This window comes from Urocitellus parryii, unplaced genomic scaffold (genome assembly GCF_045843805.1).
Source record: "Urocitellus parryii isolate mUroPar1 unplaced genomic scaffold, mUroPar1.hap1 Scaffold_37, whole genome shotgun sequence".
Classification (NCBI taxonomy): Eukaryota; Metazoa; Chordata; class Mammalia; order Rodentia; family Sciuridae; genus Urocitellus; species Urocitellus parryii.
In genome coordinates, this window is record NW_027553327.1 from 3,651,752 (window position 1) to 3,679,390 (window position 27,639).

The window sequence follows — 27,639 nt, forward strand, 5'->3', positions numbered from 1 at the left end:
CTAGAAACACTAAATAAACGTTATTAATCACTGCCACAATTTTTGTTTTTACTTTTAAAACTCTCAGTTTCCTTGAAACTTTGAAACAGATGAATTCTGATTGCCGAAGTGAGGCCAAGAGAAGTTCTTCTCCATCTATCTCCCCTAAATACTCACTCTAATGACTCCAGTTTATCACATTCAAATTTCTGTTCTACCTTATAAACTCTTTCCCCCTAACCAAGGTTCAGTTTCATCTTTACTTTAAATTTATACTTTTCCTGCCTCCTTCAATATTTTACCTTCACCCAAAAGTCACATGTGAGTTGGAGAATTCACACTGCTGTCCTATATACAGGCAGCCAACAATTCATGCTCCTACTCTTCTCTCTACCAACAGTTCTACTCTCATTTTCACTTAGATCTTGAAAACTTTGTTGCTGTCCCTCTTGCTTACCAAGATGTGTCCAAGGTTCAGAATAACAAAGGTGCTTTAAACACCCTATGAGAGTGAGTGGTCTGGATCATTGATACACTTGCTGAGCTAATAAAGATGAAAGCAATAGCAACTCTATGGAGGCTCCTCTGACCTCACAGAAATTAAGAGTTAAGGGCTAAGAAACAATTCTAAACAAACTAATCAGAGATAGAAAAGATATCCCCATTCACCTCCAACAGATGAGTGTGTATTATGCTCACAAAGGCAAATAATCTGATTTTCTGGAAGGGCAAATAAAGGAAATTATTCTTGCTCCTCACAAAATACACACAGATAGTACAACTTTAGTTTTAGCCAGGTGGTTGGACCCAGACATGAGATTAACCCTAGCCCATAAGCTCTGAGCTATGTCCCAATTATTACTCTGAATTGAACACTTTTTAAGAGTTGGTGAAAAAAACCTCTTGAGTTTATTCTTTCAATATTCACTTGTCACTTTTATAATCACTGCAATTTCTTCCATGAAAAATGGCAACAGTGTCCTAAATGGTCTTCCATTATCAATTCCTGTCATCACCTGCAATCACTGTTCATTCTGGGGCCAGAATAATCACTTGGAAAAAGAACCTAGAATATTTTATTCATATCCTCCCCTCCTGAAATCTGTCAATAGATTTTCTGCTTTTCTAACAAATGCATAGTAAGTGCTTCCAACAAGCCGCCCAACAATTAGAGCCAAGAGTTGAACAACCAATTTTTAATTATGCTGACAAGATTTATTAGAAATCTTTGTAATTTTTTTTCTTTTTCTTTTTCTTTTTTTTCTTTTTCTTTCTTTCTTTTTTTTTTTTTTTTTTGGACAGGAGGTGCTGGGTCAAATCCTGGGGCTCAAGCAATCCTCCCACCACCTCAGCCTCCTGAGCAGCCAGGACTCAGGACTACAGGTGTGTACTACTGGTATTTCAGAAATCTTTCTTTCCTCATTCTTTGTCTATCACAATTATATTTTAACTGATATCTTTAACCTCCGAATCTATTCTCCAAAGCACGTTTCTATCTTTCAGAGAAAGCATTCTAAGATACTCATTTCATTTTATACTTATTTATTTCTTAAAATCTAATATTAGTGGTTTAGAAGACTATCAGGGACAGAACTCAGGGTCACTTTACCACTGGGCTACATCACCAGCACTTTTGCTGAGGGTCTTAAGAAGTTACTAAGACTGGCTTTGAACATGCAATCTTTAGGCCTTAGCCTCCAGAAATGCTGGAATTACAAGTGTATGCCACTGTACCGGGCAAAAATCTAACGGTTTAACAATAGTTCTCAGCTAAAATTCTTCTAAAACCCCTGAGTCTTTGGAGGATATTAAATATTAACTGCACAAATCAAATTTTTTAAATTTCCAATTTATAGTCTTTAAATCAACACACACACACACACACACACACACACACACACACAAATTTACTCAAAACCTTTACCCTTTAAATGGGAAGCCATAGGGATGCAAACCAATTTCAGTGGAGACAAAGTGAGCACTCCATCAGTCTGTTCCAATTGGGCACTACCAGCCCCGTGACACTGTACATTCTCAGTAACATAGTATTAAAATATCTACCCACAGATGCCCACTAATTAATGTAGGAAGCAATGTAACTAATGGGGAGTTATATTTAAAAGCTTAAATGTAGTCAAGATAGTATGTAATTAACCACTTATTTGGGGGAGAGCGCTTTCAACACCACAATGAGTTATCTGGAGATAAGTACTTAAAACCTAATTTATTTCATCATTGATAAGCAGAATATGAACACCATAAAGATGAAACATAAATTTAATATAAATTTCACAAATTACAAATATCAAAATATTAAAAATTTGTTAAACCTCATAAAGTAGAAACATTTTAACTGATAAACTATACATTTGAAATACTGAAAAATCAGTTATTCCTTAATTTAAAAGCATATAAATTCTTAAGAAAAATAAAACATTTCCTTATATTTTAACTTTAAATTTGTTAAACTTTAAAAATATACAATAATCAAAATGCCTTTATTGAAATCTATCACATTCCAACAAAAATTAGCTGTTATTTAAATGTATTAGAGATATTTGTCATAGTAAGAAGGGTCAAAAGTACAACATGGTTGAAACATGTTGACCTGAAAGCTCAGAATGGCCTCATTTTTCCTCATTTTTCTCTGGTGACGCCCATCCAATGACACCACCAAACTGATTTCACTTTCCCTGACATGCCAAGCTCCTTCTCTCTCTTTTCTTTGAGCAGTTCTTCCATCCTTTGGGAAAGCCTTTCCCTGCTGACTCTCCCTCATCAGAAACAATGTTATTCAATACCCTGTGCAGCATCAGCTCCTGTGAAAAGCCTCCATGGACTCCTCCAGGCAGAATAAGTCACACCACACTTCCTCATCCTCCAGGAAATCCTGTGCTTATTCTTACTACAGAGTCATTACCATACTGAATTATAATAACTAGTGTATATATTTCTCTACTCTGTGCTCTTGGAATTTAAGCCTTTCAGTTAGAGAAGCCGTTTCCATCTGTTAGGACATAACTTGAGTATGCAGGGCACACTTCTATCTGCTATATGACAGCTGCTATGAAAAGTCACCTCTATCTCCTAACCTTAGAATCAATCAATTCTTGGACTCCCCCATCTTATTGTCCAGTTTAGAGGCCCTCACACAGAGCCTTCTTTTTATGCTTTTGTCCTAGGTTGTCTGGCATAAGTTTCTTAATCGCTCTGTGCCTCTGCCTTTTCCAAATTTATACAAAGGAACATCATAATGGTACCTACCCCTTAGGTAAAAAGGAGGGCAGGGATCTATGCAAAACTGCAGGCTACCATTTCCCCTTGTGCCAAGTTTAAACGTGGTTGTAAGGTCCAGACTATGGGCAGCACAGAATGAGACACATTGTTAGAGACAGAACTAAAGTGTGCCTGGTCAAGCACAACCTCAGTGACCACTGCACTCAGCTAGCCTGCCTGCCCTTCTGCCTCCCAATTGTATTTTCTCCTTTTTGACTCAAGAGGGAGGCAGGATAGCTCTTGTTTAATGCTAACATGAGTCACAGTTTCTGGAATTCAATTAATGTTTGTTCAGTAAATGTGGAGTGAATGATTAAATGACTTGATCGACAATGTGTGAAGATGTTCTAGCACTGCTGTGAAACTAAATGAAATACAACAATTGTGTAGTACTTCATAATTTTCAAAACATTTTGACAAACAACATTCCATTGCTGCTACTCTGTAAAACATAACCTCCAAGGATTATCAGCCCTTCATAAAGGTGGTAACTACAGTTGGAAGAGATTAAAATATTTGCCCAAGGCCACAAAAAGACCAGCCTAATTAGCCTGTCCAGTGCCTGCCTGGGATAAAGGTTATTGCTTCTTAAAGCCTCTTCATATGTTTTCCTTGATTTCAATGAATTAGCAAAAGTTAGGTTGAATATTAATGAGCTATATGATTTTGCTGGATAGTTATTTATGTACCAGTACCATGTCTGAGAAAACAAATTTTTGGTCAATTGAGGGAATAAGAGAAGGGAATACTTGATAATCCTGTTTATGAAAAAAAAAATCAGAGATGAAAGTTGTTTGTCAAGTCCTGCGTAACTCAAATACTGACAAAAGTTTGATGTTAATATAGTCCTTAGGTTACATTTTAGAGTTTGTTTCTACATAATTAACTTTTATCATAAAAAACATGAGATGATTTTATACAAATACTATGAGATACAATCACTAGAACTTATTTCTCCTTTGTGGAAATTAATAGAATTTCTGGCAATACTTTGTATAATTTTCCTTCTCAAAATCATTTGGTATCTTCAATCAGAAATGACATCACAAGCTTTATCCCATCACACTTCTTAGGGAACTCAAATTAAAAGCCAATAAGTAAGCTATCCAAAGACACTTGGTAGTTTTTGGCAAAAAGAAAATAAAATTTCAGTGAAATTAATTCACTAAAATTTTATTTTCTATCTTATGTGATAACTGATAATTCATGTACATGAATTCATGTAATTCAGTATTCTTGTAGACATTCTAGTATTCATTATCCCAAGAAAAGCTAAGTGACTGTGTACAAGTCACTTAATATTTTTTGGTATTATTTGATTCAATGGTATGTCAAAGTGTTCTGCTAATGACCTCTGGCTACTCATCTACATTTAAATTCCGTTTTATAGACCAAATTGCCCAAAGCAATCCATCAGTCAATAACAATCCAAGAAAAGCAATTCTTTACTTAAAAAAAATGTCAAAATCAGTCATTTTCATCTTTCCATGACAGCAGAATTCAAAAAAGTCAACTTTTAAAAATCCACATAAATATAGTTTTATCTAATGTAATTAAATATTAACATTTTAAAATTGAACACAACATTTTGATTACTTTTCTAGTATAAATATAAACATTTCTCATTTGACATAATTTTTTACTATAGGAAATAGAACACATCTTAGAAATAATATATAAGTATATTTCTGGTAAGATAGATGCAAAGAGATAATGCTGCAATAATTGAAAGAGTAGTTTGCCATTAGGTCTTCATAAGGGCAACACAGGGTTATGCCATGTATCAATAAACTCTGATTTCCAGTTTCTATTTCTTCGTGAACTATTTTTTTTTCTTTAATTAACCTCAAAACAACATACTTTGAAGTCTGATTACTTAGTTTCAGATGATACTTTTAGATTAATTTCATTCTTTTCTGCCTGTGATGCACTAATAAAAGACTTAAGACTACATGAAGCATCATCAAAAAACAAAAACAGGTAATGTGGTCATCTTATTTTAGAAGTTGAGAAATGAAAATTAGCTATATTTTCAGCTTCAAGTTCACCAAAAAGAAAAATGCAATCAGAGCACCTTACATTAAGGCCAATATGGTGGGGTGGGAGAGGAGTACATAAAAATGCTGCTCAACAAACATTGCATATGGTAACTATTTATCATTAAATCATCAATAAATAAATCAGTATACCACTTTGACATTTTTGGAATTCTTCTGTATCCTAGTAAAACTAATATTTCAAAACTTTCCCTTCACATCACTGACTGAAATATCTAGGAATAGTTCTGAAGTGACTAACAACAAAAGTTAATTACTAAGATCAACCAAGGGGCTACTACATGCTTATGGCTAGATATTAATAATAAGAATAATGATGTTCAAAATCCATTACAAATCATATTTAGAAAGGTTGACCTGGAACCCAATATAGGTAATTTTTCAAACATGCCTAAATTATCTTGAAGCACAGTCAGTATTGAAAACCCCTGGCTTCTCAGGATAGAACAGTTAGCATAGCACACAAGGTTCTTTGTGTCTTGACCTGTCTAGGGTTCTTCCAGCATCTTCTGCTTCACCCTTGAGCCTCTCAGTATTCTCAATTACTTATCAGTCACCCTCCACAATTACTATCATGTGTGTTCTCCTCACGCCCACCTGTTGATACTCCCTCTAGATTAGTACCCTCCTAGTCACCTAATATATAGCTACTCAAGTTTCAAGTCTCATCTCAAGCATCACTTCCCATAGACTCTCATGATGCCTATAAGTAAATATGACCACCCCTTCCTTTGAACCTTCTGGTAACTTGTGCATACTTTATCACCATGCCTACAACACTTGTCTCTACCAAATCAATTGTCTCCTGTTAGATAGTAATAGGAATTCATGGAAGGCTACAATTAAATTTACTCACATATGCATTCCTAATATAGACCCAAGATAATATACTTAAAGTGTTGGTGGGGTCTGTAAATTTCAAAGGTAGGATCTAGCATTTATTCCAAATATATGAGTAACTTTCCAGCTTGTGAACTTGAGCAAATTACTCAAACTGTCTATGTCTTAGATTTTTCAGCTGTAGAATTGAAATAAATATGACCTATTTCTGAGTTCAGATGTGAAGACTGAATGAAATAATGCACTAATTGCTTAAAACTAATAATTTGATTAAGGTTGGATATTATATGACTTTGCTTGGTATTGTGTAGTCAGACACCTGTACACATATTCCATCTATAAACCCCCAATACAAAAGTAAATAGTGTTTATTTTTCTTTTCTTTATTTTTCCTTTTGCTATCCTATAGATAATAATGGCAAGGCCAAAATATAAAGCCAATTTCCAAGAACTGCATTCTTCATGAGACACAGAACTGGGATTCAGTCCTAGGCTTATTTGATTATGCAGCTCTGAACAAAGGTTTAAAGAAAAAAAAAAGAAGGGAAATACAAATTAAGTATTTTTGGACCAAACTTTTAACAGTAAGCTATTTTATAAATCCCTACTACTTTTATGGAACCTGAAGAGAAATATCATTAACTCATTTTTAGTCACTTATAGAGCTAGAAAGAAAAAAAATCATTTTAAATATAGAAATCAAGATTTTTAGCCATCCTTGGCATTTCAGAGATCTCCAGCTCTTCATTAGCATTTCCAATATGCATAGTTGAGGTTTCACTACAATTGTTAAGTAATTCTTTCTTCTAATTCCCCTTTCTCACTTTGGCTTTCATTTATTCTTGAACAAAAATACTTAGGTTATCCATGACTTTCTCTTTATTCCAAAACAGTCTGTTTTATCTAAAAAAGAGCTATTGGCAGAAGGCCTCGCAAAAATGCTTCTCCAGTATGGTCTCTGTGTAAGGAAAACACTGCTTCACTTCCACATTTTTTCCTGTTTAATGCTTTAGTATTCAAAGTCTAGAATTATGCAAAATTTATGTCCTCTGAAAACTTAAGGATATGCAAATGGCCATCTACCAAAAATGAACAGAGACCTTCCTCAGGATATTCTCTCTTCCTCCAGAGATGTAAGGGAAATAGCTATTTTCTGATGTTCAAATAAATTCATATTAAGTTATACAAATTTATAACTGATAAATTCTCAGATAATTATTTTTTCTAACCATATTTAGTCATAGTTTGTTTTTGTTGTAAGTCAATTCATGAATCTTAGAATAAAATAGGTCAAGCATTCCTAATCTGAAAATTCAAAATGTGAAACTTTCTGAACATTGACTTGATGTCACAAGTGGAAAATGCCACACATGACCTTAAGCAATGGGTCAGAGTAAAAAATAAAAGCAGGCATTCTAAAAGTACTTTACAAATTACCTTTGGGCTATGTGCATAAGATAAATATGAAACAAATGGAGTTTTTTAGCTTTATACTTGAATCCTATTCCCAAAATATCTCATTATGCATAAGCAAATATTCCAAAATCCATTAAAAAAACACAGAATTTAGAATACTTTGGTCCCAAGCATTTCAGATAAGGATACTCAACCTATAGTCGAGGCCCATTACTCATATAATACCTTTATAAAAAGCCATTTCACAAACGCTGGGGGCGGGGGTAGGATCTCAGTCTGGTTTAGCTTTTTTTTTTCTTTTTTTTTTTATTGGTTGCTCAAAACATTACAATGATCTTGATATATCATATATCATACATTTGATTCAAATGGGGTATGAATTCTTATTTTTCCCACGTGTACAGATTGCAGGATCACGTTGGTTATACAGCCATGTTTATACATATTGCCATACTAGTGTCTGTTGTATTCTGCTGCCTACCCTATCCCCTCTCCCCCCTCCCCTCCCATTATCTCTCTCTACACAATCAACTGTAACTAATTTCTCTTTTTTCCCCCCCTTTCCCCTCACATCCTCTTTCTTAAACTAAATCTCTTACTCATCCTAGGAGATCATGTTTTTACCCAATTCTCTTACATTTAGACAGAAAAGTGTATTCAAAAAGAATGCAAGCTTTGGAGTCATAATATCTTATCCAATCCTTCCTCTGTGTTTTACATTCCTGTAGTTGCCTTGAGACATACCACAAACTGAGTGGTCTAGAATGACAAAAATCTATCATTTCAAAGTACTATAGGCTTGAAGGTTGAGATCATGTATTTGGTTCGTTCTGAAGACACTGAACCTGCTTTGTGCCTCTTTCCTTCTTCAGGTAGGTAACTGGCCATCTGTGGTGTCCTTGGCTTGGAGCTGCTTAATCCCAATACATACCTTCATCTTTACATGACATACTCTTGGAGTGTATATCTGTATCCAAATTTCTCTTTTTAATTAGGTGTCTACTATACTTCTGTATGACTATTTTTCCTAATTACACTGCAATAATCCTATTCTAAATATGATCATATTTTGAACTCTTAAGGGTTATGACTTCCAACATACTGATTTTGGAGGTACACATTCAACCCATAAGACTATGACTAGTAAACGTTAACCTTGGTTCAGGTTATTTATTTTGCATCCTGATATCCTCACCTATAACATGCATATGATAATAATAAAATCTACTTTAAATGTTTTTGTAAGGGTTACATAAGGACTTAGACTGAAATACTTAGAATGGTGCCCAGCAATGAGTAAGCACTCAGAAACATACTGTTTACACTTCTTAATGTAGGCAGCTATTTCTGGGAAAGTGGCCCATAGAGAAGTAATCTTCTCTTTACATTGTTTTTTTTAGATAAAACATTGGCAATATTAAAACCCAAGCTCCTTAAAATGTCAGTTACTGGATATTTTAAAAATATAAGATTTAGAAGCATATTGATTCTGCTATATAGTTAGGAATCAATTTATTTTTAAAAGCATAATAATTGTGTATAGAACCTGAATCAATACTGGGCAGAATATTCTGTGGCACAAATTTCCTCTTAGTAACCAGGCAAATACCAGTAACCAGATTATTGAACCATATTTTCAATGTACTGAAATTTTTAACATGGCTTAAGTCTTTTGCTAAAAGTAATATTTCATATAAATGATGATTAGAAGTCCAGATAACCTATATGGCCCTTTATCTTCTATACTACAAAGGAAGAGTTCTGACATGATAAAAGTTCCTCACATTGTACAAGGGGAAATGCAAATTCATTTTTCATTTTGGGAAATTGGCTTCATGATTCTATTATTATATACAACCTATGTTGCTAATATTCTATTGAGTATAGAAGCAAAAATTATGCCTAACTCTCATGGGCTGAACCAAGAAATTCTATAGGTTCTTAGGTAGACAAAGTCATATGGTCTACTTCTTGAATTCTTAAGAGAAGTTTTAAAATTCTAAAAGAAATTATTTTAATGATCATATTACATGATAATTGATTAGATGCTGGGTTTTGACCATTCATTATTCATTCCATTTGTCATATTCTACTGGTGACAGCATTTTTAAAGGAATTCCTCATTCAACATAGTGACCAATCATGATAAGCTTGCTAATCAAGGATCCCTACTCTTTCCATGATGCTCGGGGCATGACCCTATCAAGGAAAATTAGGTTTTCTCTTGCAGGACTAAGATTTTGAGATGAGAAATACAAGAACAAGAAGAAATTGGCTGAATATAATTCAGCCCACGATATGGGTGACTAATTCCTGATGCCTCAATCCCAGGTGTTGACTTCCCTTTCCAGAGCTGGTTCTCTAGGATTCACTTCAGTTCTGAGGATTACTTTTTTCTAATGTTAGCTAGCTTCATGGCACATTGCTTGTTAAAAAACAAAAAACAAACAAACAAAAACCATAAAAACAAAAACACTGAATGGTCAGAAATGGGATATTCAGGCCAGACTTTCTCAAACCATCTGCATCTAAATCATGTAGGATGCTTGTTAAAAATGAAGAATCCTAAATACTATCTCAGACACATTTATATCCAATCCTTTGGAATGGGCCTCAAGACTATCTAACTGAAGCCAGTTTTACAGCAATCCCTATAGAAACTAAGTTGTTTTAGTCAGCTTTTTTGCTGCTGTGACTGAAAGAACCCAACCAGAACAATTTTAGAGGAGAAAAAGTTTATCCAGGGGCTCACAGTTTCAGAAGTCTCCATCCAGAGAAGGCAGGCTCCATTCCTCAGGGCTCAAGGTGAGGCAGAACATCATGCGGTAAGAGGGTGGCAGAGAGAAGCAAGACGAGCAGGAAGCACAGAGAAAGACGCCAGGCACCAGATACAAATATATACCCCAGAGCCACACCCCGCAATGCCCTACCTTCTCCAGCCACAACCCACTTGCCTCCAGGTAACACTCAGTTAATCCCATCTGGGATCAATTCACTAATTAGTTTAAGGTGCTCACAAGCTAACAATTTTCCCTCTGAACCTTCTTGCATTTTCTCACACAGGAGCTTTTGGGGGACACCTCACATGGAAACCATAACATAAGACCTGTTGGTTGTTAAGTTATATCCAAATTGGGGGAAAATCAAAAGGAAATCAAAATCAAAAGAAAATCAAAAGGAAAATCAAAAATGGTCATATAGAGTGGAGCCAGGGACTAATTCAAATTGTGTGGCTTCTCATTAAGTATGTATGCTTTTATTATTGCTCATTAATCAAGACAGCATATAAAATACCTACTAGATTTAATATTATGGGACAAATTTTAACAAGCAAACAATAAGCAGAGAAGAAAAGACATGTAATATATGGCCTATAACCACAAAAGAATATATAAATATAAAAATGAGATTTAAAGGGTAAATAATACTTAAAGCCATAACTATTAATTTCTGATTTTAAAAAAATGTCCAATGAATACATAATCCAAGAAATGAAATTCTTTATAAATATTTTTGAAATAAGTTTTTATTTCTTTTAAACAGATTACCATTATTTAAATGGAATGTAAGTTCTATGTTTTTAATATTTTAAATACATAATAAGAATAATAGTACTTAAATTTAGTATCATTGCATTTTAAAATCCTAGAAGTTGTTTGAAATTCTTTGCCCTATTTAGAAAGTGCACAGATCTAACTTTCTTAAAAATACCTTTCTTTTTTTATTTTGTGATCACTAATTTGTCCAATTAGCTTTACCAAGTAACTTAACATCCATATAAATTCCATTAGTAAAGTAAGTACAGTCACTTATTGTACTTAGCTAACTTGGGTGAATTAAAAAAAAGTTCTAGAATTAAATTTAAATGTACAATTCAAAAGATTTTGTCTTTTATTTTTCCTAGTATGTCAAATCCTCCATTGTCAGGAGATACATTTTTAAATGTCCATTTATTGGGAGGGGCTAATGACTATAAAACATGTTCATGTTTTTCAGAGATACACCTTCCATAAACCCATAGACCATGCCATCCATTTATTTTGTACTTAAATCAGAACTGGTTATTGCCTAATATTTATAGCATCAAGCATGTTATATTTGCCAAACTTTAATGTAATATGACCCCAATTACATTATAAAAAGCAAAATTGTGCACATTCTTTATAGTTCTTTTCATGGTAGCAATAAAATGAGATACTTAGGATTATGTGAAGCACTGCATTCCACTGAGAAAAGAATTTAAGTTTACACAGTGTTTGGGATTGTGTGTGTGTGTGTGTGTGTGTGTGTGTGTGTGTATGTCCATGTCCATATATGCAGACATAAAGTACTAGTGGAGTCTAACAATATGTTATCTATTTTAAAATATTGTTTACATTTTTTAAAACATTCCATGACTCAAAACACAAAATTTACTTCAAATATGTTCCCTTTTCCTATGTATGGTACTGTTTAGCATTTAAACAGGATTTCAGTCTTTAAATCAGAATGTTGCAAAGAACAAGATGACATGGAGCAGATATTACTTCTGTGTGTACTTGAGATGGGAAGATACCTCTTTGTTCTGAATTTTTTTCTCAAATTCTCAACCCTGTTTCAACTATGTTCTAGATTTTTCCACTCAAGGATGGAGAACATTAGAAGAGTGTAAAAGGCAGGACTGCAGGTGTTGAAAATCAGTGCTCTCCTGTAGTAAAGGCACATGCACCTGGTTCTGTGCTAGCCTCATTTGGTGTAGCAAATACTCCTTGGCCTGCCATTCCCTCTGCTCTCTCTCGCCTATGACTAGGCAGTGCCACTGGCCTGTTCATTTATCAGCCATGGCAGTTAATTAAGGAGATACTGGATGAAGGGTGATGAGGGTGAAAGACAAACAGACATACATAGAGTTTGGCCAGGTGGGTAGCCAAACTGATGGAGTTTGACTGACCACAAGGTACCTCAGAATGTTTATTTTATAGATTTTGTTATCAAAAGGTTATTTGTGGGAAAGTTTTAGCAAAGCGGACAATCTGAAGGATGCAGGACTGGTAAGACATTAGGGTCATCTTGTTATGCTCAGAATCCTCTATCCCTGGGAGTTGGTGCCTGAACTCAAGGAACCAACTAATAACTCTGACCCTTTACACAGAATTTCCACAGGCCAGCATCACCATAGCACGTGGGCCAGCTTGATCTGCATTTTTTTGCACAGGTAATTCCCTGTGCAAACACAGCCATGAGAGTCAGAAAGACCATGATTCAAATCACCACTCTCCACAAGGGAGGAGTCAGCCATTGTTTTTCATCTGGATATTAGGTAAGTGGATTTGTGTTGCTTTAGACTTAAATTGGAAGGTAAGAAATCCCACTTAAGAATAACTTCCAAGCCCAGAGTCATGACACACACGTTTAATTCCAGCAACCTGGGAAGCTGAGGCAAGAGGATTCACAAGTTTGAGGCCAGGTTCAGGAATTTAGCAAGGCCTTCAAAAGCTTAATGAGACTCTGTTTCAAAATAAAAATAAATAAATAAATAGTGTTGTAGCTCAGAGGTGAGGCCACCCTAGATTCAATCACCAGTACCAAAATAAATAAATAATTAAGCTTCTCTTGCCAAGGAGCTTATTATTAGTACACAAAATACTTTTACAGTGATTGTAAATGGGAGTTTTGCCTGCCAGTTACCTATTGATCAATGTGTGCATGAGACTTCAGGGGCAAGTATCACATGAGAAAAAAACGCTGAGTAAAGAAACTTGAGATCCAAGCAATAATAAAGTAATTGAAAGACTGTTTGGAATGAATGTGAAATATGTAACTAGCATGAGGAAAATATTATCATTAAACAGAGACGAGTGGTGGGAGGGAAAGGGAGAGAGAAGGGAAATTGTATGGAAATGGAAGAAGACCCTCAATGTTACACAAAATTACATATAAGAGGTTGTGAGGGGAAAGGGGGGGGAAACAAGGGAGAGAATTGAACAACAACAGATGAGGTAGAGAGGGAAGATGGGAGGGGAGGTGAGGGGGGATAGTAGGGGATAGGAAAGGTAGCAGAATACAACAGTCACTAATATGGCATTATGTAAAAATGTGAATGTGTAACTGATATGATCCTGCAATTTGTATTTGGGGTAAAAATGGGAGTTCATAACCCACTTGAATCAAATATATGAAAGAGGATATGTCATGAGCTTTGCAATGTTTTGAACAACCAATAAAAAAAAGAAAAAAAAAGAATTTAACATAATAAAAGGAAAAATAATCATTACAATTTATGAACTAACAAATATAAAAAGAGCAAATTCATATCAAATATTTTCTACATTTGCACTGGACTCAAACACATTCATGTTTTCCATCAGAAGCTGAGAGCAACTGTAAAAGTAGGGTAATCTCAGACTAGGACAATAAATACAACACTGAAAAAAGTATTAAGGGGAAAATGGGGGTTTGTTTCCCTTAGTTTTATAGGTACCATTTAGGTCCCCTGGATTCCAGTATCACATCAAGAGACCTTCTAACTAAGCTGGCAGTGCTTTTAGAGAATGGGATAGGGTATTATAATAAGGATTTAAAGTATCAAAACTCTAAAAATAGGGGCTGGGGCTGTAGTTCAGTATCAGAGTTATTGCCTATCATATGTGAGGCACTGGGTTCAATCCTTAGCACCACATAAAATAAATAAAGGCATGCTGTCCATCTTCAACTACGAAAAATTTAAAAATTAAAAAACTGAAAATATCTTCAATTCAATAAAATCTAGTTATAAGTCAGATTCTGACAGGCTAAGTAAATAATGTACTATGATAAAAATACTTTAAACATTTGTGATTTATGCTACAGTGGAGAATTGAAATAATAATTTTATGACAGAGCAATAAATAACAATATTCCAGGAATTAGGTAACGATTAAAGGGAAAAAATATCAATCCAATTTTATAATACAACTATTTAGTTCCATAATTTAGAAATAATGCCTATACTAAGGTGTTGTAATAAGAATGAACCTATCTATACCCAGGTGGACTAGAATAAGCCCAATCAGCCTGCCTGCAAACACATTCAGGCAGAGTGATCAGTAATCCATTAGTTGTATCAGCAGATCCATAAATTTTTTCAGGTAACTATTTAAGTTATATTAGGTTTATCAAAAAATGTATGATTATTTCAGTTGTTTCAGAAAAACCATATCCTTGTTTTTAGGAGAAATGGGGAAGGCCATAAAAGGTTGAGTTTGAAAAGAGGAATAATATTATAATTTTGAAACAAGATTGATAGTTCTCAGTACTTTTTGACATTCTAAATGTACAAATCTAAATATCAACAGCTAATCATGGGTAATCTGGTATTAGTTTTTCTGTTTAAAAATACCAAGTTTTGGCAGCAATTTCTACTTCCATGTGCTATTAAAGGCACATTTCTGAAATATAACATAGCCAACCTATCAAAGAGTAATTTAAATAATTTCTAAAGACAAATATTAAATAAAGCCAGTAATTTCAAAGTTCTGAAACACTGATAAAAACAAAATTTCATACAGTTAAGAAATATAAACTTAGGATAAAATAAAAATATAATATGATAGGGGATAGCAAGTAACAATTTGCAGGAACATTTCAAATCCTATTTAATGTAAAGCTCATAGACAGTGTTCATCTAAATATAAAATAACCAATAGACTGGACCACATACAATATATTAAAATTTAATTTTGTGATTTTCTACTTTTAAAGGTGGCCCCATCACATATATTTTTAAAGAGTAAGATAAAGCAATAATCAATAATAAAAACCTCACAATTAAATGTTCTATGTTCAAAGACATTAATTTTTTGTATATTTATCTTTCATCTTTAAATGCAGAATAAGTATTAAGCTTTAAATACAGAAAAATTATTTCAAGGTTATTTAAGACTGAGGTCTCCAGAGGAGTTAGTCATCTTAATTCTCTTATTATTTTCAGATATCCACAACAATAAATCCTCATAAACATAAGACTCATTCTCATTTCCTATGTTTAATGTAAGAGTCTTACTTGTTTCTGAAATTTACATTACTTTACTTCATTTTATCTTTCCTATTTTGTTAGTATTTTGAGTTCAGGCATTTCTCTTCAATTTTATAACACTAGCCTTGCAGTGGGTCCAGATCTTATTTTCAGTAATTACACAAAGCCATGTCCAATTTATGGACATGACCAATACATTAAGTGGATATTTATTATCAATGTCTCCATGTACTAATTCCTAGCTCATTGAGAACAGTGCTTTTCATCTGTTTAAAATATCAGTTCAAATCCACAGAGCAGCAAAATACATACATGTTGATACAGAAACTAAAGTTGTAACTATTCACCGAAATATAAATAGCTGCATTAGCTCAACCTTTAAAGCTCAGAACTTAAGGGCTGTAGTCTCCTTGTGTCCAGCACAGTAGAGAAATGTAGTGCCAACATGTTTTATTTTAAAATTGAATGAATATATAATTATTGTTGAATCAGTCTGGAAATTCTAAAAAAGTATAGAAATTATAGAGATTAAGCTGATGTATTTATAGCTGAGCAACAAAAGGTAAAATGAACAAATAAAAACTCAAAGGTTGTTTATATGCTGCAATGAAGAATTATTTGAGAACCTTATAACTGAAGTATGTTAAAAATTTTATTTGATTTAAGACTTTGTAGCATTTCATAAAAATAATTTAGTCTTAATAATGCTACTAAAACTTTGGAATTCTAATATTTTAAAATAAATCCTTAAAATTTAATTCCATATTTCCAGTTAATGGGATTCTTGAAAAATCTAAAAGGCAATGCATCCATAAGTAGATTCCTTGTAATAAACTCATGAAGATTATAAAGGTTATTATATGTGTAATTTTTACTAAAAAATACTAACAAAGTGTTATTTTAATAAACTGTGTGAACCACATTTTCTCCAATTTTTAAATTAAAGTATTATACTACATGTACTGTTTCATATAGTATTATAAAAATAGTCATAAAATTGAGCATGTTAGATTTTACTTGTTTTGAAGCCAAGTCATGTTAAGCAATATGCTACACCATCATATATAATTCCCAAGGTTTTCTGGGTTTTAGATAAAAATGAGAAAATCTTACCCACTGTTCCTTCATTAAAGTAAGCACATAAAAGGGTCAACATAACAGTGAATTTCTCTCAATAAAGTATTCTATATTCTTAAATCTTTGTTTTTGTTAAGGCATTATACCAATGACTAATAAGTGGATTAATACAAAGATTTTCATTTTATTTTAGAAATTAATACAATTCTCTTATGATACTGTGCAATGGAATATAACAGTTGGCTCAGTTATTTGTCATCACACTTTATAGAAACTACTGAATGTTTTCACATGCATTCACAATATTTTTTAAAATATTTTTTAGCTGTTGATAGACTCTTACTTTATTTATTTATATGCAGTGTTGAGAATTGAACCCAGTGCCTCACACATGCCAGGCAAGCACTCTACCACTGAGCCACAGCCTCAGCCCCAAGACAAATATTATTTAAGTATACTTTAACCCAAGAAAGAGAGAGTGAAACAAAAAATTTTCAATATTGGATAAAATGGTGTTTTAATAAAGTTTGTTATCAACATACACTTCTATACTTGCAGAGATCAAAGGACCTAGAGCAGACTATTTTATTCAGTATGTATCTCCAGGGAAAATTCTTAACCAACAGTCTCATTTTAAAAAATAGTGTCCTCATTTAGCTTTTTTCTTATCTTTAGTTTTCTTTGATTTTTGGTATGTTTATTGCTACTTAGCTACGGTGTTATATTTAAAAAATCTACTTCAATTATGTGAGATATTAATTCTTAAAATAATGTATTTATTGAACTCTATAGTTAAATTTGCCAAACATTTAATTTCAATTACCTTTACCAATATTAAATTATCATATCACTATTAAAAAAAGTCTCACTTTAAAAGTAAAAATTAAAGTACCATTAAGACATAGTTCAACTCAAATGTAGACAAAATCATTTTAGTTATTCTAAGATCATTCTTACTCGGAATGCATATTAACACAATACCTCTTTATTTCCTAGTTCAAAATATTTCTCTTTATGATCTTGCTTAAAGTATAATTAACTAAGTAGGTAAATTTCTATATGCTATTTTTTAAAAAATCATGGGAATTTTTAATATTAAAAGCAAATGATTTTTCTTACTCTAGATGCTATGCCCTACTTAATAAGAATTTGTGTCTCTTTGCAATATTCATGTACCACAAAATACAATTATCACTTTATATTATAGTCACCTATCGAACACATAATTACCCCATTGCTATATCATTAGTAAATTAACATAATAAATAAATTATAAGTATTTACATTTAATGCTTACTTTTATCAGATCCAGATATCCACAAAATTACCAAAACTGCAAGAGTAAAATAACAATTCTACCTCCTAACATCCATTTTCTAAGGCCATATTATCTCATCTCTCCTATGATCAAAAAATATGAATTCTACACATGAAATTTTTAAGTGAAATAGGAAGAAGAATAAAGATTTTCAATTATATCCACTAAGTACAGTTCACCAAACAGGCCAATAGCCAGAGGCCTCTGCAGTACCTGGGGATGCAGATTAATATATTTTTGAGTATATGGGTTGACAGTACATACTTTCATCCCAATTCTTGCTCCAAAGTTCAGTTACAACATATGCTCACTGGTATCTGAAATTGGAAACTTGCATCTTCAACATGAATTCAAGTTTTTAATAATTAACCCCCTTTAAGTAAACACACCAGAATAGGCCAGTCTAATTTGCCTTCAACAAAACTTCATTTTACTTGTCAGCCTATGAAAAGTCATTACTGCATGAAATATTTATTTTTGGTACATATATTTGTAAAATGCATACTTGTATATTTTATATTCATATAATTAAACAAAAATCTACCTATCCATACATACAGTTAACAAGTTTCTTATAAAGCAATTTTAAAATAAAGCAAATACTGCATATTTTTTTGCTCCCTTTTCTTCCAATCTCATTTACTGTAAAACTCTTCAACTTACAAAAAAATAAGTATTGATAAAAGATTCATAACAATAACAGAACAGACTAAGACACTAGTGAAGACTGTGTGAGATAATCATCATTGTAGCCTTTGGTAGCTAGCATGTTGCCTAATATTTATTTTCTTTCTTTTTAAATTTTATAGTTCCTATGGACACAATATCTTTATTTTGTTTGTTTATTTTTATGTGGTGCTGAGGATGAACTCAGTGCCTCACATGTGCAAGGAAAGTGCTCTGCCCCTGAACCACAGCCCAACCCTTAATATTTATTTTTTTAACTTTGAGAAAAATGCAATAAAATTATAGATTCTTTCAAATAAATTGTACACAAACATTCTACACCATGAGGCTCGGTTTTAGTCCATATCAGTCTGTATTATCACATAGCAAATATGTTTTTAAAGATTTTCTACCTAATTAAAAATTTGATTTTCAGGGGGACAAAAAAAAAAAACATACTGGAAATGCTACACTGGGTCTTATGTTCTAAGAGGGAAAGTTCTCCTTGAGCCTCTACCAAGTACACCAGCCACTATATAGCAGAACTTCAATCAATGTTTTTAAAAATGAATATTTTCACTTACTTTTAACATATTTGTCAGTGAAAACTGAAATCGTATATTCTATAAATAGACATATGATTGAAAAAGATTATTAAATTTTTCCAGATCATCTAAAACATTAAAGTAAAATGTGAAGTTTACTAAATTTTAATAAATCTTTTAAAATATTAAGAAATGTTTAAATGAAGTATCTCCAAATAATGAATTTTGTAATATATACTAACTATATGTGTTAAGTGAGGAAATTTATGCTTCTATATATTTAATAGTTATATTCATACGATATTATAAAAGTCAACTTAAAGTAATGAGTAAATAACTTCTCAGGAAAAATTTTAATTGCATGAAATTTCTATTGTTTAGTTTGAAGTCTAAAAGCTTTTCCCCTCATTCCTACCACCAGAAATATCGTGTATCCTTCAATTTCATTCTTTCGGTTTCATAAGCTTTCTGAACATCTATTTGTTTCTTTTCATTTAAAAAAATGCAGAGAGAAGATAAATGGAAAATATCTGAAAACACATCTGTTTTATATCTGATATTTGAATTTTTGTTTACAATAATAGCAAATTGATCAAAACAGAGATGAATAAATCTGGTACATTTGTAAATCCTCAACTATCACTCTTATTAGAAAAAACTAGATGGATCATTACATTGCCTTGTGAAAGTGTCCCTAATTATACCAACATCCACTCTGACAAAAATAACTATATATGGAAAGCTGCAAAGTCCGAAAGCATCAACAAATTGTACTTGTTGATCCAAGATGAATGTACATTATGCATAATGGTTGGACATAGCAAATTTGTACTATTAAGGTTATGTTTTAAATGACAATCAGCTTGGGCTGAATAAAGTAGGAAATAGACATTACATCCTTGCTATGTAGTTTGTTCTACCCCATTCCTCTTATCTGGTCAAATATCAACAATTATATAGTAAACTTCATTTTAAAGGCAGGTAATGGAGCATTTATTTGAGCTCCTTGAAAAGAAAATGGTAAGAATGCTGAATATCCAGATTTATTTCTCTCTAGGGACAAGATCATCTCATACATGCTAGCTCCAAAATATATCTCAGGCTTACCTGCCTGCTCTTCAGTTTTACTACCACAGCTCTAGGACAGGCCACCATTAACAACTCTCTGAACAACTCTGATGGGCTCCTAATTCTGCTCTTGCCAGCTTTCAGTCATGTCTTTGCTTACTTGCTACAATACTCTTAATATTAGTGAAATGGCTTATTTTACTCATTTGGTTAAAAATCTCTCAATCACTTCACCTTTCACCTGGTATAATTTATTTATTTTTTATTTTTTTTTAAAGAGAGAGTAATAGAGGGAGAGAGAGAGAGAATTTTTAACATTTAGTTTTTTTTAGTTATCGGCGGACACAACATCTTTGTTTGTATGTGGTGCTGAGAATCGAACCCGGGCCACACGCATGCCAGACAAGCACAAGCGTGCTACCACTTGAGCCACATCCCCAGCCCTCACCTGGTATAATTTAAAAAGGTTTACTCCTTAACCAGTGCTCTTTTTCTACTCTATGGAATCTGAGTTATTAACCATCTTTCAAATCTCACTTCTTGCTTGACCAGTAAATTCCAGTTACACTGGACTTGATTTTTCAAATACATTAAGCTTATTTCTCTTCAAGGCCATTGCTGTGGCAGTGCCATTCACTTTTAATGCACTTTTTCCTGCTCTGCTTAATTAATTCTTTCTCTTCCCTGAGAATGAGGCTTAAATGTCACCCCCATGGACACACAGACCTAACTGTCCTGTTCTACACAGTATGTCTTTCCTGTTATTTTCTATCTCAGCACTTTCGTTGATTCTGCCATAGAATTTCTACAACCTTTATTGTTTTATTTACTTACCAAGCTTCATGAGGATATAAAACACACATGCCTGTCCCATAACGTTTCTCCGTGATCTAAATTTTAGATTCTAGGGAATGATATTCAATAAAATAAAAATTAATGTTTTCAATTTTTTAGTGATGAGGTATATAAATATCACGAGTTTAAAAGAACACAAAATGCAAAAGCAATTTAACCCCTATGTAAGTATGGTTTGATAACATGGTTGACAATGTACATTGGATAGTCAACCTATTTTGATTATTTAGCTATATATATTGATCTCCACCATGTTTATACTACCAAGAAGTGTTGAGCCAGGGTATAATAACAAGACTTCTAGCTCTGTTGTGTGAAGCAGAATCTAATCTTTCATGGTGACAACTGAAACATAGTTTTAGGAGAATCATAGGTGTATATAAGGCAGGAGGAGGATGGAGAAAAGAAAGTGATATTGAGATTGTGTGACAGAGAAATAGTTTGGTATATAAAAAACTATAATGTCTTTTATATTTAAAAAGTTTATACTAGCAGTGATTAGTAAAAACAAAATACTTTCTACTCCATTATTTTTCTAATATTTATTTTGTAATGACAGTAACCCCCCCCAAAAAAATAGTTAACCGTTTACTTCTCTTGTTCAATTAAAAACATTTTCTCTTCCTTAAAAATTTAAAAGTGCTTGATGTATGTGCCGTTTCTATTATATTCTTTTAAGTTATTTCTGGTTTGAAACACAGATCTTTAATGAACACTGTATAATTTTTTGTGCAAGCAAACTATTTTAGATATAATCTCATTTCAAACCCAGAACTACCAACATTTAGATGGTCATTGCTGAATCTGCATAAAAATGAGGTTTAATCTTTCAGGTATTAATCATAACGACCATACAACTACATTTTAACTTTAAATGTATAATAAAATGACATTCTTGGTTGCATTGGTATTTATATATCAATAAAAAAATTTAAATATTCAAGAGTTTAAAAAGTATTATTAGTATTTAAAGTTCAAATGTTCTTAAAATTTTTCCTTAATTCTACATTTATAGAAATATAAGAATATTCAATCTTACAGTTTTCAACACTGTTTATAGTTAGTCAACTAATTTTAAGCCATGAACTTTGTTAAGCAGATTTTTTTTTGCTTAGATATGTTAACTTTTATTTACACATAATTTAGTTGCTTTTGCAGTCACAATTCATGTAAGTCAATAAATTCAATAAAACTAATTGGTCACATTACCATTGTAGTTATTTTGTTTGTCACTGAATTATCTGGGGGGGAAATGAATTCAAACAATAGCAGTAATAAAATAAGTACTAGATTCATGTACCCAAATCCTACTTTGACTTAATGAATTATTTGTGTATGTAACTGACTATTTGTATAAACAGTAGCCACACCCTGAGAGGCATATCAACTCATTTAGGCAATAAAATACTCTTTGCAAAGTGAAATAATATTTGAATAAATGGACCTCTAGTGGCTACTAACCATTGTAATTGACATAGATGGTTAACTTATACATGAAGCAAGACTTTATTTGATATTCACCATTACAGAAACAAAAGGTTATCATCTAGAGAAGATAAAGTCAGATTTTTAGATAAAAATTTAAAACACTGAATTAATGTTGTGGCTTTAAATATAGGAGAAATCAATGGAATAAGAGAGATTTGAATAGAAAGCATGTTTTCATTTATTCAGATACTTTCTCATTGAATCAAGGAGGTCTGGGTAATACAGTCAAACTTAGTAGAAAACTTTACAGTTAGTTAAAAGACAAGATCAGTCCTTTCTAGAGCCAAGTCACTAATTTATTTACTTATCAAGTAAATAATGTAGTAGTTTACATTTGTTAGGCCTTGTCATTATTTGACCCTGCCTATGTATGGAAAACCAGGAATGGGAATGAATCCATTCTTTCCTGTCAGGTAGGATTTTTATATAATTTGCTAGAAAAAATACACAGTTAAAATTTTTACTTTGTGAAAGTCCTTTATCAAGAAGGAAAGTTATATAAAAGTGGAATTTTACCCTCTATAAAATAACAAGTTTCAAAAGTGTTAATAAAAATTTCTAGGGATATGAACAGCATCTTCTCAAAATAAACAATATTAATTATTTTATTGATATTTTTATGTGTATAAGAAAATAAACATATTTTACATTAGTCTTTCCATACTGCATATTTACAATAATTATGTATTGTTCTATGGTTTTGATGTACAAAGGCTGATGCTTTGATTTATCTAATGACACTACAAATTAAGAAAATATGCCTAAAAAGTTCACAAGTTTAACATTTACAAGGTTGGTATCTATGAACCATTTGTGTTATTTGTGGTCCTTTCAGTATCTAAACATTATCTAAAATTATTATCAGGCAAATTTCTAACCACTATAAGTTTAGGTTCTACAGAGCATAAACAACCATATGTGATGATGAAAAAATCTGAATCATAACTTCTCTATATATTTTTTTTTTGAAGAATTATCCTAAATTTTCCCTAACTTAACCAGTAGATACTATTTTACCCACGTATATTCTTATGCATAACCCGTATTTTTAACATATGAATATAAATTCAAATTAAGAGCTTTAGTAGACACTCTTTAATGATCCTATTTATCTGATAAAAAAGACTGGGAAATACTAATTTTCCAATATTAAGTTCAGCTAAAAAATAAATTACATGTTTGGTATTTATTTTAGGTGAAACATTGTTAAATGGTATGGAGAAGTCATTAAAATAGCTAAGCAAATTAAAACTACTGCAAAAGGTTACCATTACTAGGCTTTTAAATTTAATGTAACTATCTGAAAGGTTATACTTTAATATGATACATTTTTGTAAAAAGGGTGTGAAAATTCATACACACCTGTTTTATTTATGTTAGTAAACCCAAGGACTAGGGTGGTTGCTGATGTATCATAGGTACTAAATAAAATTTTTAAAAAAATCTATTTAGGAAAATTCTTACACAGGAATAACTGTTAAAAACTCGTGGTAAACTTAATTCTCAAAGTGTACATCTCTTTAGCCTCCAGAGATACTAACATAAAGTATAATGTTTTACTTTCCACTTATTATTATGAATTGTAATGCAAACAACAACAATAACAACAACAAAAAAAAAACCAAAGTACATGTATAAAGGCAAAAAAAAAAGAAAGAAAAAGAAAAAGAAAGAATAACATTACCTAAGGTTAGGTAAAAAGAAGTGAAAGGAGGGGAAGGCAGGGGATGTGGGGATTAGAAAGATAGTAGAATGAAACAGACATTATTACTTTATGTATATATGTAACTGTATGACCAATGATTCTACAATATGTATACTCAGAAAAATGAGAAATTATATATCATCTAGGTATGATATATCAAAGTATATAAGTGCATACTACTATCATGTATGATTAATTAAAATAAAAATTAATTTAAAAATTGTTCTCTCTCCTAATAAAAATGGTCAAGTAAATATGTTATGGTCAACTAAAATATGTTAGTTTTAACAATCTTCTAATTTCACAGAGGTAAAATAAATGCTACTTTGGTATTTAATACCAATAGTCCTTGAAAACAAATGAGTGATGTGGCGTGAAATTATACCCCATCATAGGAGAGTATGGCACTATGGTGTCACTTATTATGTGACATATCTTCAAAGTCATGAAAGTTATTAGGGTTCCAAGTTCACATATGAATTTGTGTACATTCTGTCAGATAAAAAATAATAAATAGGAAAATAATAAAAATAATAAATAGGAAAACATGGCAAAGCACCAACTATGTAAATGAGAACTGAGTATTGATTCCAAGTGATTATTTTATTTCTAAATAAAGTATATTGTTCATATATGTTTATGACAAAAGTAAGGCTTCATTGTTTTACTTGCCTTCTGTCTTAATCTTCTTCCCTTTACACAAAAGTACACACTCTTGATTCCTCTGACCTCCATTTTTATATCTGCAAATTATTTCCAGACCCTTACACACACACATATGTCTCATCTGTTAAATTGCAGTTACAATTGTCCACAGTTGTTTTACAGTTGAAGTCTTTAGGAGAGATGACATATTGGTGGTCATCAGTGCCAGTGAGAGCATCCAGCCAGGTACATGATGGAAAACTTTTATGGTTTTTGGATACCTAGTCTAAAGGAATTTACAATATGCATAGGATATTATTATAGACCTTTAAATATTCAGAAATCCAAGGAAATGTATTTTATAAAGATTGTTTAAATAGAAGGAAAGAAAATTCTCATTGATTTACACCGTGTTGCACATACTATTCACCTTTACTTTGTCTCTGTACCCACCAAAACAAATCCCTATGAAATATCTGACAGAAACTTGACGTTATGAATAGGATATTCAAAACTTGGAAATTCACACTTCACGCTTATCTACTCCCTGCTCGCAAAAAATAGAGACCCCACCACAGATCTGTTTCTATCTGTTCCAGGAGGAAATTTGAACAGGGTTCTGGGGCTAAGGCTAGGTGAGGGCAACACTGAGTGACTGGGGTGGGGGTGGGGGTAAAAGGCTGACAATTAGTCACTAGGTACAGCGGGAGCAAGCAAGCTGCCTTTCAAGTACACATGTAGGAGAATCCACACATTACCCTGTTTTGAGCGACAACCAAGAGTCAGAAGTCCCCATTAAGTCTGTGCCGCGGGGAGACTGACCTCCGGTGGAGGCTGCGCAGCCAGGAGCAGTCCCACAGACGCCAGCAAAGGGACCCACGTGCTGCTGATGCTCACGCATCTGTTTAAGGAAATCTGGAAGCAGAAAGGCTCACAGCTCCTGGGGCCACCAGCCCTAGGCGGCGTAGAAAGGACGCTCTGGTGAAGGAAAATCCTTCACCCCCCTCGTGTGGCAAACCAAGAGAAACTGACCCCAGGACGAAGTTACCTGCAGAAGGCCACCTGCATTAGTCCTCAAAGCACCTTCCTCCTCGCGTCCCCTCTTGCTCCTCCACCCCGTCCCTTACCTTGGTTGTTGGAGACGTGACTGCAGTCGCCTGGCCAAGCTGTCAGCAGTGGCAAGAAGAAACCAAATTGCAAAAGAAATTCCTGGACTTGGCAGCCCCCCATGGTTCTCCCGGGCTCTCTTTTTTTTTCCCTTAAAAAGAAGTGGTAGCAGCTCAACCAGGTGTTCAGGATAGGGTGGGGGTCCTGGTCCACGTCTTCTTCCTCCTCCTCCTCCTCCACCTCCACCCGGCCCGCAGGGGGTGTCCTGGGGCGCCCCCCGCGTGAGACCCCGGGAGCAGGGCACGAGGGTCCAGGCTGCCCAGGTGCGAGTGCAGCTGCTTCGGAGGAGGACACTGTCTGCGGCGCCGGGGAGCTCCTGGCGGCTGGAGGCGAGGGGAATTGCATCCACCACTGTGTTCTGCTCGCGCGAGGACTATTCACTTGGGCCCCGGAGAGCGAGCTGGAGCGAGCTAGGGCTGTGGTTTGGGGGAGGGGAGCGAGGGGCGGGGGAGGGCGCCTCACCGAGGGGATGAAGGGAGGGACCACCAGGTGCTAGGGGCAGTTCGGGCGGCCAGAGCGCCTCTCGGGACTAAAGTGGGGACTTGCAGAGACCAAAGTAAGGGAGGCTCCGCAGCTGTGAAGAGGTGCGGGGGCAGCAAGAACTTTCCTCCCGCCGGTGCGGGAGAACCTGGCGAAAGAGGGGGCTCCAAGCAGCCGTGAGTGGTCCGGGCGAGCTGCGGACTGAGCCCTCAGCCCCTTGTTTGAGTGGCGTCGACAGAGGTTCGCAGCACAGACGCTTCCACCTCGGCAGCATCTGCACCGCCCCCGGGTCGTGGCAGCAGTTTTCTGAGCATCTCAGAGGCCGCGCGCTTAGTCCCCCAAGCACTTAACCACCCATTTCGCAACAGCAGCGCAGACCGTTTTATGACTACTCGGTTCACGATATTGCCTTCCCCTTACTTCTCCACATTATCGCCGCTGGAGGGGGTGCCTGTAGTGGGTTAGCGCTACCGGTCCGGGGCAGTGCTTGGCGACACCAGTAGCGGCCCAAACTTGTCCACTAGGGCGATCCACTAAGCTTTGTGGCAGGCTTTTGGCTTGTAGTCCTTGGAAAGCCAAAGGAGGGAGGAAGCAGCAGAGGGAGTCACATCTGGCTGGAAACGGGAGAGAGCTTGGCACCAGGGCTCGCGGAGGTCGGCGAGTCGCTGTGTGGCGGTGACTTCGCGTTAATGGTCACCAGCATTGTCTCATCCTTTGCGCTGGGATTCCGGGGTCCTTGAGCTCCCGCGACTTGGCAGCGTCGGACTGTGAGCTCTGAGCCTTTCAAAGGCCACGTAGACCGCGGTGCCCAAAGAGAGGCTGGCTTATGGCTTTCCCCACGCAAAACGCCCCCTCTGCCCCTGCTCTCTGCTAGGGTTCGAGTAGCTCCTAGCCAAGGCGCAGGCTACTTGGTGGGACCTCCGGGGGCCGGAGCTATGCGGCTATTTGAGGGGAGAGATCTTGGCGTCTTGGGTCCCCAAGCTCTCGCCCCGAGGCCGAGGTGGCACGGAGGGCAGAGCTGGAACTAGAGCGCTGCTGAGCTTGGCCAAGCCCGGCGCTCCCTA

General features: G+C 34.4%; 1 protein-coding gene across 1 annotated transcript in view; it reads right to left on the minus strand.

Annotated features, from left to right (window-relative positions):
- Positions 1 to 26,440, minus strand: part of LOC144252158 (roundabout homolog 1-like) — a 158,640-nt gene extending 132,200 nt beyond the window's left edge. The window contains 2 exon segments of the mRNA XM_077794668.1: positions 25,687 to 25,843; positions 26,056 to 26,440. Of these exon segments, the coding sequence (XP_077650794.1) occupies positions 25,687 to 25,843; positions 26,056 to 26,440 (542 nt within the window).
- Between the last annotated feature and the right edge of the window lie 1,199 nt (positions 26,441 to 27,639).